The following is a 13,355-nucleotide window of genomic DNA, read 5'->3' as shown; positions in this document are numbered from 1 at the left end:
TTGTTTGAGGCAAAGCTTTCCATTCCAGGACATCTGCAATTCCTTTTTTCTAGAAGTGTGGCTTTCTCTCTACTGTAGTTGATAGGTTCCACACCTACATCTCCTCTGTTTTTCGCACTTCTGCCCTCAACCATCTCTCCCTAGACAGAACAGAGGTAGCAATTCTTTGGTCCTTGCCTTTCATCCTACCAGCTCTATATTCAGAACATCATTCTTCATTTTCTACCCAATCCCATCACCAGTCACATCTTCCTTGTCTCTTTTAATGACACCCTGGTTCACTCACTCCCCGCCTACTCCTTCCCCAGTTGCACCTTCCCCTGTAACTGTGAGTGGTACGACATCCTCACCCTTACAGTTATTCAGCAACCTAAACAGTCCTTCCAAGTGTAGTGGATATTCATATGCACTTTCTCCAACATTATCTATTGCATCACGTCTGCAATTGGCAGTTTGTTCTCCTAGCTGTATGCCATTTCAAATCCCCTTGCCATTTTCATACTGACTTGTCTGTCTCCACTTCTGGGGTGAGGCCCAACACAAAGAACTAGAAGTATATTGTGTTTCAGCTACAACCCAATGGCCTGAATATTTTCAATATCAGTTAACCTTCACTCCCCTGTTCCTTTCTTTCTGATCCACCCAGATTCTCTCACCCTTCCTCCTTTCCAACACTTCCCAGTCAGCCTCTTAAGATTGTTTCTTTTCTAACGCCCTGTGCCCACACAACTCCTTGCCCTCCCCACTGCCACCTCCATCTGCTCATCACCATTACAGAAGTTCCTAGGTCTCTTATCCCCTTCTTCCCAGCTCGATCTATCCATTATACCCCTCTGAGCTGGTTCCACAGCCATATTTGAAAATGATCTCTTTGGTGTCACAGCCCTACAGCAAAGACAGGCCCTTTGGCCCACTTCATCCATGCCAACATTCAAGTTACTTCCATATGCCCACATTTGGCCAATAGTCTTCTAAACTTATCCTATCCATGTACCTATCTGACTGTCTATTAAAAGTTGTTAATGTATCTGCCTTAACTGCTTCTGCAGGGAGCTTATTCCATATCCTGACCTCCCTCTGAGTGAAAAAGTTGCTCTTCAGATTCCTATTAAATATCTCCCTTCTCACCCTGAAGTTGCACACTCTAGTTCTCAATTCCCTACCCCTGGGAAAAGAACTGAGCACATTCACCCTATCTATCTATGCCCCTCATGACTGTATACACTTCTACGTGGCCACCTCTCAGTCCTCTACACTCCAATAAGTCGTAGTTTGTCCAACTTTTTACTAAAACTCAGTCCCTCAACATCCTTGTAAACCTTTTCTACACTCTTTCCAGTTTAATAACATATTTCTTTTGGCAGGGCATTCAAAACTGAACACATTATTCCAAATGTAACTTCACCAGCATCATACTCAATGCCCTGAAGAATGAAGGCTAGTGTGCCAAAAGCCTTCTTCACAATCCTTGTTCACCTACAACTCCATGGCTGTACTGTTTATTGTGAAAGCCCTACCTTGATTTGACTTTCCAAAATGTAACCTTTCGTACTTATTTGAACTAAGTCTCACTTGCCACTACCTGGCCCACTTACACTGATCTCACTGAAACTCTTGATAACAATATTCATTATCTATGACACCACCTATTTTAGCATCATCTGCAAACTTACTATCCATGCCTTGTACATTCTTATCTAAACTGTTGATGTAGATGACAAACAACGAGTCTAACACTGACCTGAAGCACACCACCAGTCATGAGCCTCCAGTGCAAAAAAAAAACTTTCTTCATCACTTTGTGCTTCCCATCATCAAACTAATTGTGTACCCAAATAGCAAGCTCTCCCACCTTTCAGAGTAACCACCTGTATGGAATCTTAAAAAAGGTTTTATTGAAGTCTATGTAGACCACATCTACTACACTGCTCTCATTGACCTTCTTGGTCACTTCATTAAAAAATTCTCAATCAAGTTCTTAACATGCGAGTTCTCACGTGCACAGCCATGCTGACTATCCCTGATCAATCTGGGATTTTCAAATGCGAACGTATCATATTCCTCAAAGTACACTTCAGTAATTTAACTATCATATATGTCAAGTCCACTTGTCTATATTTCCAGAGTTCTTCTTGAAAAATATGATAGAATTAACCTTGCAGTTTGAGGGGGAGAAGATAAAGTCAAGATATATCAGTTTTACAGTGGAGTAAAGGGAATTACAGAAGTATGAGAGAGGAATGGGTGATGACAGAACAGCAATAGCTAGAGTTTCTGAGGGGAATTTGGAAGGCAGAGGATAGATACATTCCAAGGATGAAGTATTTTAAAGAGAAGCTGAGGCACCATGGCTGACAAGGGAAGTTAAAGACAGCATATAGCAAAAATTATTGGGAAGCTGAGGGATTGGGAAGCTTGTAAACACAAACAGAAGGCAAATAAAAAATCAATAAGGAGAGAAAAGATGAAATATGAAGGTAAGCTAGCCAATAACATCAAAGCACACCAAGAGTATTTTTAGATATCTAAGCATTATAGAAATAGTGGATATTGGACCATTGGAAAAAAAGACACTGAAAAGGTAGTAACGGGGGACAAAGAAATGGCAGATGAACTTAAAAAGTATTTTGCGTCAGTCTTTACTGTGGAATACACCAGCAGTATGCTAGAAATTCGAAAATATCAGGGGACAGAAGTGAGTGTATTACTAGGGAGAAAGTGACACTCTACTCTTTATAAGGGAGGGAGGCAGGAAAAGGAAATTATTGGCCAGTTGGCCTGTCTTAAAAATGTTGGAGTCCATTGTTAAGAATGAGGCCTTGGAGGCGCAGGATAAAGTAGGCCAAAGTCAGCATGGTTTTGCCCAAGAAACTATTTATTTAGTCATTCATTTATTTATTTTGAGATACAGCACGATTAACTGGCTCTTCCAGCCCAACAAACCCATGCCACCCAATTACACCCATGCCACCCAATTAACTTATTAACACATTCATCTTTGAAATGTGGGAGGAAACCAGAGCACCCAGAGGAAACCTACATGGGCACAGAAAGAGTGAACAAACTCGTTACAGACAATGGTAGGAGCTGGACCTAGGTCACTGGCACTCTAATAGTGTTATGCTAACCACTATGCTACCATGCCGCCAATCACAAATTCTACTCGCCTAAACCCTTGAAAGTACGAAACCCCAGTCTAAGCTAAAATCCCCTCCTATGACAAACCTATTATTCTTGTAATTCTCCACAATCTTCCCTGCATATTTGTTCCAAATGCCCGTTGACTATTTGGGGGCCTATTAAACATCACCAAAAAGGTGATCAGTTATTTTTCATCTGGATGATCCCTCAATAATTTCATCTGTCTATTGCAATAGACATCTTTTCTCCATCTCTGCCTAATGCTGCCAATCCTATCCCTCCATGTTTCTGTAATGACTATAATGGCCTAGTCCCAAGTGACTACTCATGCCCAGAGTTCATTCATTCACCCTATCCATCAGAATTGAAGGCAGATTTCAAAGCAAAGTTGCTAGAGTAATAAGCATTGTAAATGGGGAAGGTGCTTGTACAGTTCTTAAAGGGCTGTAGAGCTAGAATAGGTTAGAGTCAAAAGATGAGGAAAGACAGGATTTAAAAGCATGCACTACAAAAAAGGTTTTTTCAATGATTATATTGAAAATACTATATTGAAACATTGGATAGGAAAAAGTAGTATCGGAACTGCTTTCATAAATTATTCAAATTCAAATTCATGCTATCTGTAAAGGCAATTAACTTTTTTTTAAAACGTCACATGTCCTGACTGGATAGTTAATGAAATTCTCTCAAAGGGGTACAAAGTTTAAAAGGGCTTTTGGGGAATGTTCCAACACTGGAAGCCAAACAAATTTCTTTCAGCAGATGGGAGCAATAACCTGTAGAGATAATTTAAAATTAATCAGCAGTTTATAGGATTAAATGTAAATCCTTCTAATTTCCCATAAGAGCTATCAAAACATGGAAGGTCAACATAAGCCAATCAAGGCAATCAAAAGGACAGACAATCTGAAAGACCATATACTGTCTACTCTGCATTAAAACAGGAATTTAAATACATTATAAGAAACTATTAGGACTTTGACCTTGAATGCATGATAGGAACATTCTAGGTTTAAATAATACTATCTTTGCCAAAAACCAGGGAAATATAGTAGATAGGGAAAGATATTACCCCACAGTGTTGTAGTTTTGCTTGATGGTACAGGCAGAAATGATCACTTCAATCACTACCTGGGTATGTATTTGTTTACTTTTTTTTGGCAATTTATAGACCTGGGCTGAATGGCCCCTTCTGTGTGACAAGTTTTCCAGCTTCTCATGATTGAAATGATAGGAAGGTAAAACTCCATAAAGATATTACTATTTGCCTATTTTCTTTATCAATAAGTCATCAGAAAAAAACCAAAAATGATTTTAATTGCTATTAGGCCATTCAGAAAAATTAAAATTACTGCCATGCTGTTGATCTTATTTAACCTACACCAACAGGAATGGTATATTTGAGAGAGACAAATAATTGTTATCACAATGTTACATACACTTAAAATTGTGTTCTTCCCTCTGTGAACATTTCTGTACTTCATATCACATTTGAGGGGAAAGCCAAGACAAATATTACTATTCCAATACTGAACATATTTTCACTCTGAGGATGGGCAGTAGTGAGGAAAGGAATGCAGTGGAGCAGACTGCACTCATCTCTACCGATGCTTTGCAAGTCACTGCCTATATATGTCCGGCAACCACACTAAATCTGTGCTGTCTAATTCTCCAGATGCCCTGTCAACACCATGGCTGCCCCTCAATGGAGGCACAACAGGCTGCAAGCAGCACAGGCTACTGCAGCTGTCTACACATTCTCAGACTGTCTTCTGACTATCATTGTTTTCAAATATCTGATTTTTTTTCAAATGTCTTATGAACTAAAATATTTAGAAAGGTGATGTATATAAAACTGTAAAGAATTAGATGATATATTAAAGATATGAAACCTGTGAACTAACCATTGAAATAATTTAAAAATAAGCCAAAGATCACCCATGGCTGGCTTGAAGCTGAGGGCCTGGTTCCTAGCCTTGGACAGAATACAGAGAAGCACATGCCTTGACCTTCAGGTTCCTGACTTTCATGCTGCTGTGGGCAAGGAGCACAGAACTGAATACTTAATGCAGCAAGCCAGCTCCAGCTGTTCTCCACAGGTACACCAACTAGCTGTGAACCTAGAAAGCATTTGGTTAAAAGCCACCAGTTCAAGACATAAACTAAATTACTGGGTTTGTTATATTACTGGCAATCTCCTGTAGAAGGGTATGGGAGGGAAGAATTTAGTCTCCACTGTATTTTTTGGCTATTTTATACAATCTGATTCCCCCATTTGTATTACCTCTGGAATGATTTTTTAAAACTTCGGAGTGAGAATGGGTAAACTTGCTGGTGGGAAACCAGGAAGTATGATTTTTCCCAAGATACTAACAAATGGTTACAGACAGTAAAAAGATTAGTTGTCAGGTGGTTAGGCCTTAAGGCATCAGGCTAACCGCTTATTACGCAAGAGATCCAAGAAGGGTGGAGCTTTGAGGGGTATGAAGATTAAAATGCACCCTTTCCCTCAATGGTTTATTCAGTATCACAGATAAAAACTCTCAAGCCATACTCAACTTTTTTTTTTAAAACTTACCAGCGCTCACAGTGATAGCTTCAATAAACTGATCCCTCCAACTGTTCGTTCCCACAACCAAGGCTAAGTTAGTCTTTTTGATCAGTTTGTCCACCGTATTCTGTACAACAGAAGAAAAAAAGGAACATTTCAAATGAGGGTAAATGCTGGAAATACTCAGCTCAGGTAGCATTTGAGGAAGTTAACATTTTAGGTTGATGTCTTTGCATTACAAATGGGAAAAGGTAAAAAGGAACAGGTTTAAGCATTGAAGAAAAAGAAACAAGAACAAAAATGTGGTGACCATGTAGAAGTCAAGGGGGATCATTTGACAAAAATGGGAAATCATGCAAGGTGAAATAATGAAAACAATCATTCTGGAGGTGAATACAAATGGGAGAAGCAAATTGTATGAAATAGCCAAAAAAAAACACGCAGGAGACTAAAGTTTACAAATTAATTCAGAAAGTGAACAATATCAGAAAATGAGCAACTTAAACTGGAAGTTTGCAATATGCTTCAGAGTTTGAGATGATGTTTTTGGGATTGTATTGAACTTCTTTGGAGTAGCAGTGTTAAAGGGAAATTAAATAATAAGACAACCAGAAGTATTTTGTCCACAGGTTAACACCAATTATACAGTGTTCACCTAACACACAAAAGTTACTGGTGAACACAGCAGGCCAGGCAGCATCTCTAGGAAGTGGTACAGTCAACGTTTCGGGCCGAGACCCTTCATCAGGACTAACTGAAAGAAGAGCTAGTAAGAGATTTGAAAGTGAGAGGGGGAGGGGGAGATCCAAAATGATAGGAGAAGACAGGAGGGAGAGGGATGGAGCCAAGAGCTGGACAGTTGATTGGCAAAAGGGATATGAGAGGATCATGGGATGGGAGACCTAGGGAGAAAGAAAAGGGGGGAGGGGGGGAAAAACCCAGAGGATGGGCAAGGGGTATAGTGAGAGGGACAGAGGGAGAAAAAGGAGAGAGAGAAAAATATATAAAATAATAAATAAGTAACAGATGGGGTACAAGGGGGAGGTGGGGCATTAACGGAAGTTAGAGAAGTCAATGTTCATGCCATCAGGTTGGAGGCTACCCAGACAGAATATAATGTGTTGTTCCTCCAACCTGAGTGTGGCTTCATCTTTACAGTAGAGGAGGCCATGGATAGACATATCAGGATCGGAATGGGACACGGAATTAAAATGTGTGGCCACTGGGAGATCCTGCTTTCTCACTGTTCACCTATTGTGTTTGGTCTCCGTGGTACAGAAATTGACACATTACATTCAGCAAGTAAGTACAGGTTTCCCCCGCTATCCGAAGGTAGAGCATTGCTATGAAACGGTTCGTAAGCCGGAATGTCGTAAAGTGAATAAGCAATTACCATTTACTAATATGGGAAAAATTTTTGAGTGTTCCCAGACCCAAAGTATAACCTACAAAATCATGCCAAATAACACATAAAACATAAAATAACAGTAACATATAGTAAAATCAGGAATGATATGATAAATACACAGCCTATATAAAGTAGAAATACTTTTCTGCAGCACTGTCTAGTGCAGTGAAAAATCTCGCGGAAGCGCTCTCAGCAGAAACACTCTCTCCAGTAACCTTTAAGTTATGAAGCTGCCAAATCATAGCAAATAACATAAAAATACGCAGCCTAAATAAAGTAGAAATAATGTATGTATGGTGTAGTTTCACTTACCGGAATCTGGAAGAATCCAATAAATTGCAGTTTTGTCACAGTTAAACACTTGCTTATACGAATAAACACTCATAACACGCTGGAGGAACTCAGTGGGTTGGGCAGCATCCGTGATGCTGCCCAACCTGCTGAGTTCCTCCAGCGTGTTGTGAGTGTTGCTTTGACCCCAGCATCTGCAGAGTATTTTGTGCTTATACGAATAACCACCTGACACAATTGGCAATTGCCTCTGATCTGGGCCGACATTTACGTGCCAGGCGGCACCTAATTAATTAGCTTGTTTATTTAGGCTTTTTTCTTAAAGATGTGCTGGGTGCGTTCCGACTACTGCTGCACCACTGCATTCTTCGTGGATTGGTATCGGTTCACAGCCCGGAGGTTGGGGACCACTGCTTAAACTATGAAGCTGCACTTGCCTCAGAAACCAATCAAGCCACCCATGACTACCTTTAAATTACACTTTCGGAACACTTTCATCACCATCGCCCAGTGCTTTCTGTTTCAGCTTATTAAAAAGACTGATTGATTTCTCCTTAAATATAAGAAAACTTAACGGAACACCATGCTTTGTACACCCATCAATCCACTCAAGCAATAGACTTTCTATTTTATCCATTATCAGATGCCGACTAAGAGGGACCACTTTGCTACGAGCAGAACCAACAGTAACATCGGCAGCTTTCAAAATTCTTTCTCTCTGCGTATAAATACTGGAAATGGTAGACGCAGACAAGTTCAACGCGCCGACAATGTCCTTACTTCGTTCACCACGATCGAAACGCTTAATTATGTCTAGTTTTGTGCAAAGTGTAATACCCTTACAAGCTCTTTTAGGCTTTTCTGATACCTTCGAACTCATCTTGCTAACGGATGCACAAAATAAATCCAGATAAAACACGTGTTTAAGCAATGCCAGCTAGAATGCAGTCCCGGGGAAGGAGCTTGGCTGTTCGAGCGTGCGCTGCCTTTTTTCGTAACAGTGAAAACTGCTTCTGTTAGCGAAAACAGGTAACTAGTGTTGGTCTTTCGTAACAGTGAGGTGTCATAAAGCAGACGTTCAGAAAACGGGGGCCACCTGTACAGTAAATTAGTAACAGTAAATTAAATCAGTTTTTGTATGGAAAACTCCTTTGAGACGCTGGATGAATGGAAGATCAAAGGACAGATATTACATCCTATGTAGAAGTTACCATAATAAATGACATTGGTAAAGAAGAGACCCCCATGTTGATAAAGGATATTGATACTGACGAGATCATCAAGGACCCCACCATCCAGGTTATTGTTTTGGAATCGCAATGTTTGCCTTCTTGCTCTCAATTATTCCTCAGTGCTTTAAAATAATGGATTCCTTTTGAAGAATGGTTATTGTTGTTGATCAATTTGCATTTATCGCGATTAATGATTCAATTGTCAATTTTTCTTTGACAATGAGCAAATTGTATGTATTTCTCTGGGAGAACGAATTTGTTTCCTTAATGGGTGCCACAGTATCATTTGTATCCACTCTGTGCAGACGGATTTGGCATATTTTATCTGAAAGATGATACCTCAGCAAAACTAGCTTTCCCTCAGTACTGGCAGGAATAAGATTTAAAATGACTACCTAGTACTGTAAAGAGTACAAGTAACTGAGCCAAGCTGAGTTCACTCATCTTTTTTTTGCACTTTATTAATGGGAAATTATCAAATGGAGTGCAAAATGACTCAAACAAGGAACTGTAAGAATTCAATGGAGCTCCTCAAATACTGGCTTTCAAAGGAAATAAAAGTTGACGTGAGGAAGAAAATAAGTATCACAAAAATTGAATGATGGCGAATAAGGCATGTTTATACACTCAGTGGCTACTTTATTTATGTACCCCCTCCCCCCCACCAAACCTAATAAAGTGGCTACTAAGTGTTTGTTTGCAGTCTTCTGCTGCTGTAAGGTTCAATGTGTTGTGGATTCAAAGATGCTCTTTGACACCCCACTGTTGTAACATGTGGTCACTTGAGTTACTGTCGCCTTCCTGTCAGCTTGAATTAGCCCGACCATTCTTCTGTGACTTCTTATTAACAAGATGTTTTCACCCACAGAACCACTGCTTACTAGATTCTTTTTTGTTTTTCACTATTCTCTGTAAACTCTAGAGGGTGCTGTGCATGAAAGTCCCAGATCAACAATTTCTTAGATACTCAAACCACATGCCTGGTACCAACAATTATTCCATGGGCAAAGTCATTTAGATCACATTTCTTCCCCATTCTTATGTCTGGTCTGAACAACAAATGAACTTATCGACCACGTCTATATGCTTTTATGCATTGAGCAGATGCCAGATGATTCGCTGATTAGATATTTGCAGTAACGAGCAGGTGTTCTTAATAAAGTAGCCACCGAGTGTTTATGTGTAAAGTTTTATAATTCCTTTTCCAGTTAAGAAAGAGGTCACAGGAGACATTTGGAAATATTTTGGAAATCAAGAGCATTCTGCCAGAAGCAGCAACACAGGGATGTGAACAACATTGATGACTAATTATCTTTACGGTCTTAACAGGCAACAAAATCTGCTAAGTTTTGGATAGCATTTAGAAGCAAAGAACAAATAAACCCGCAGGAGTAACCTGTATGCAGAAGGTTAGTATGTTACAGAAGGAAAAGCTTAGGTAACTAAAACTGACAAATGGAATACCCATCTTGAAAAGCACCAAATATATTATAGACAGATACATGTAAAGATATAACAAATTTAACCAGGTTTGATTATATCTAAGATTTGACGAAATAGCAACATAGAACAATGGGGAAGAGAAAACTGAAGTGGTAACATACTCTACAATATAATTAAGTTAGCCTGTCAAACACTTCAATTCATTCATCATGTACATACCAATATGCCATTACTACAGGATCTTTACAAGATTAAAACTTCATGCTTACAAATAGCCTCCTAAGTTTTATTGACTTGCTGCATCTTACTGCATTAAATCAATTTTTAAACGGATTGAATAGAGATGCATCTACCACAATAAATACATTTAAAATGTATTAAGCCAAGTGTTGCAGTTATAGAAAGAACAATGGGGTTTTTATAAAATAAATGAATTATATTTAAGATTATATTTTATAAGTAATGCATCATTCTACATAATCCTTTACATATAAATAGGTTATAGCTGTGAAGCAAATAGTAATGAAATATAGCATAATGGTTGTGAGTTCAGCTTGTCACACAAGTACTTTTTCACTAGCTGTCAAATTAATGATGTTAGTGCAAGATTTTCCCCCAAGACTGTTGTATACATACATGGAAACGAATGCAAGTTATGAAGCAGCCAAAAAAGTAAAATGAAGCTTCAGTGGATCTCAATTGACAAATGATCTCTGTGAAATGTTATCCATTATCAAGCACATCACTGGTCATTTTAGCACAAGGATAGGAGAGAACAGAAGGTCATGAAAGAAAGAAAAAGGGGGAGGAGCACCGGAGAGAGGCAATGGGCAGGCATGGATCAGATTCCCCCTTCTCCAGCCCTGTATCACTTTCACCAATCAACTTCCCAACTCTTTACTTCACCCCTCCCCTCTCTCAGTTACACCTATCACCTTGTGATTTTTCATCCCCTCCTTTTTAACTCGGACTCATCTTTTTCTCCAGTCCCGCTGAAGGGTCTTGGCCCGAAAATCAACTGTACTCCTTTCCAAAGATGCTGCCTGACCTGCTGAGTTCCTCCAGCACTTTGTGTGTTGTCAACACCTATACATTTAATTTCTAGATGCTGCAAGAACAGACGATCAAAGTTTAAAGCGTACTGCCCATTCCAGTACTAGCTCTTACTGAGACTGCTCCAACGCACTAATGTCCCGTATTGTACACAGAATGCCACATAATGTTTAAATAAAGACTGATATGATTACTCTGCAAGCTGGTGTGCCAAGAAACCTCTTTATAATGGAAATACAACATGTTAATGCCTCTAGCAATAAATCACATTGTTTTTTGCTGTACCTGCATCCCAAGATGGCATTGGCAACTTTTTGTGTGCAGCTTCCAAGAGAATCATTAAATAATCCTTTTCAGAACTACTGCAGCTACAGACACTGTAGTAAGCAATGCTATTTCAAGTCGTTTAAAGCTGATCTTTAAAATCAGTGCTGCTCAGACTGCAGACCACCCAAAGAGGGAATGTAGCAGTTGGAAACTGAGGGAGCCTCATGATTGTCTGAGGAAACAGCTGTTGGTGAGGGCTTCTGGTAAAACTATAATGCAGGATTCTAAGCTCCTCCCAGACTGCCACTCCCTCCCCCCCCCACCCGCCCACCCCACCCCACCATTCTCCTGGTGAATGTACAGCTTCTGGAAAATAAAACTGAAGACCTTAGAGCAAGTTTGGAGTAGCAGAGGGATATCAGGGTACTCTACTTCACAGGATCATGGCTCAACCCCAGCTTCAGAACTCTAGCCCAAAGGCTTCACTTTCCACTTCATGGAAGTGGCATCACATACAGGCAGAGGCAGTGGCATTTGCTTCATAATTAGCTTATCGTGCTGCACAGACATGGTGGTCTTGTTTTCAAGTGTCAAGCATTCTATCTGCCAAGGGAGTTCTCCGCTGTCATCCTGGTTGCAGCCCATTCCACCCCAGTAAAGATCAAGATGGCACTAGAAGAGCAGAGCACTGTGATCAACAGTCGCGAGACAACACACTCTGATGCCTTCCCAATCATTGCAGGGGACCTCAACCAGGCCAGCCTAAAGTTTCTGAAAAGCTACCACCAAAATGCCACCTATGGAACAAGATGAGCCAGTACACTTAATCACTGCTACAGGAGCATCAAGAATGCTTATCGTGCCATCCTATTGCCACACTTTGGCAAGTCTGATCATCTGGCTGTACATAGTCAGAGACTGAAGACCACAGCATCGCCGGTGAGGATTATAAAGGTATGATCAAGGGAGGCATTACAGCATTTACAGCACCGCTTTAAATTGGTGCACTGGACCATATTCACATTGTTCTTCAGACCTGAATGAATATGCCATAGTTGTCACTGACTTCATCAAGACCTGTATGGATGTGTATATGCCTTCAAGAGGATGAACCGGAAGATTCACTTTCTGCTGCGGGCTGGATCTGTGACATTCAAGGCTAGCTTAACAAAACCCTACAAGAATTCCAGATACAACCAACAGAGGGCCATCATGAGATCAAAAGGCAATTCCATGTGAAATTAGAGACATAATCACACTGCTGTCAGCTGTGGCAGGGCTTGCATGCCATTACTTCCTATAAGAAAGGACCTAACAGCATAAATGGCAGTGATGCTTCATTCTCTGATGAGTTCAACACCTTTTATGCATGCTTTGAAAGGGAAAATAAAACCACACCTGTGTGAATCATCAGAACACCTGGTGACCCTGTGTTCAAATTATCGATATAAGCTATCTTAAGGAATTATATTTATTATGTTTTTTATTATTATTATTGTGTTATCTTTTTTTTAATACAGAGTAACAATTATTTTGTTCTCCTTTACACTGGTTTAATATTATTTCCTATACACAGTCTTCAATCTTCAGTCTCAGAACCCAAGATCAGAACATCCTTCAAGGTGAACCCTTGCAAGGTGTCAGGCAGGGTACTGAAAACCTGTCTAACCAAATGGCTGGAATGTTTAAGGATATCTTCAACTTCTTCCTGCTGCAGTCAGATGTTCCCACCTGCTTCAAAAAGACATCTTACTGGTGCCCAAGAAGAGCAGGGTGAGCTGCCTCAACAACTATTGCTTGGAAGCACTTGCATCCACTGAAATGAAGTGCTTTAAGAAGTGTCATGCCTAGAATTAACTCCTGCCCACTACAATTTCCCGACTGCCTCAACAGGTCTACAGCCGATGCACTCTCACTGGTTCTCTGCTTGGCTTTGGACCACCTGAACAACAATACTTATGCCAGGCTG

The 13,355-nt window shown here is 40.1% G+C and overlaps 1 protein-coding gene across 16 annotated transcripts in view; it reads right to left on the bottom strand.

Annotated features, from left to right (window-relative positions):
• Positions 1-13,355, bottom strand: part of LOC134342508 (sodium/calcium exchanger 1-like) — a 268,177-nt gene that overhangs the window by 51,238 nt on the left and 203,584 nt on the right. For all 16 annotated transcript variants that reach the window (XM_063040725.1, XM_063040724.1, XM_063040723.1 and 13 more), the window contains one exon: positions 5,720-5,819. In XM_063040725.1, coding sequence (XP_062896795.1) covers positions 5,720-5,819 — 100 coding nt within the window. The remainder of the gene's footprint in view (positions 1-5,719; positions 5,820-13,355) is intronic.

This window comes from Mobula hypostoma, chromosome 2, assembly GCF_963921235.1.
Source record: "Mobula hypostoma chromosome 2, sMobHyp1.1, whole genome shotgun sequence".
Lineage (NCBI taxonomy): Eukaryota > Metazoa > Chordata > Chondrichthyes > Myliobatiformes > Myliobatidae > Mobula > Mobula hypostoma.
This window is presented reverse-complemented; position numbering and strand designations above follow the sequence as displayed.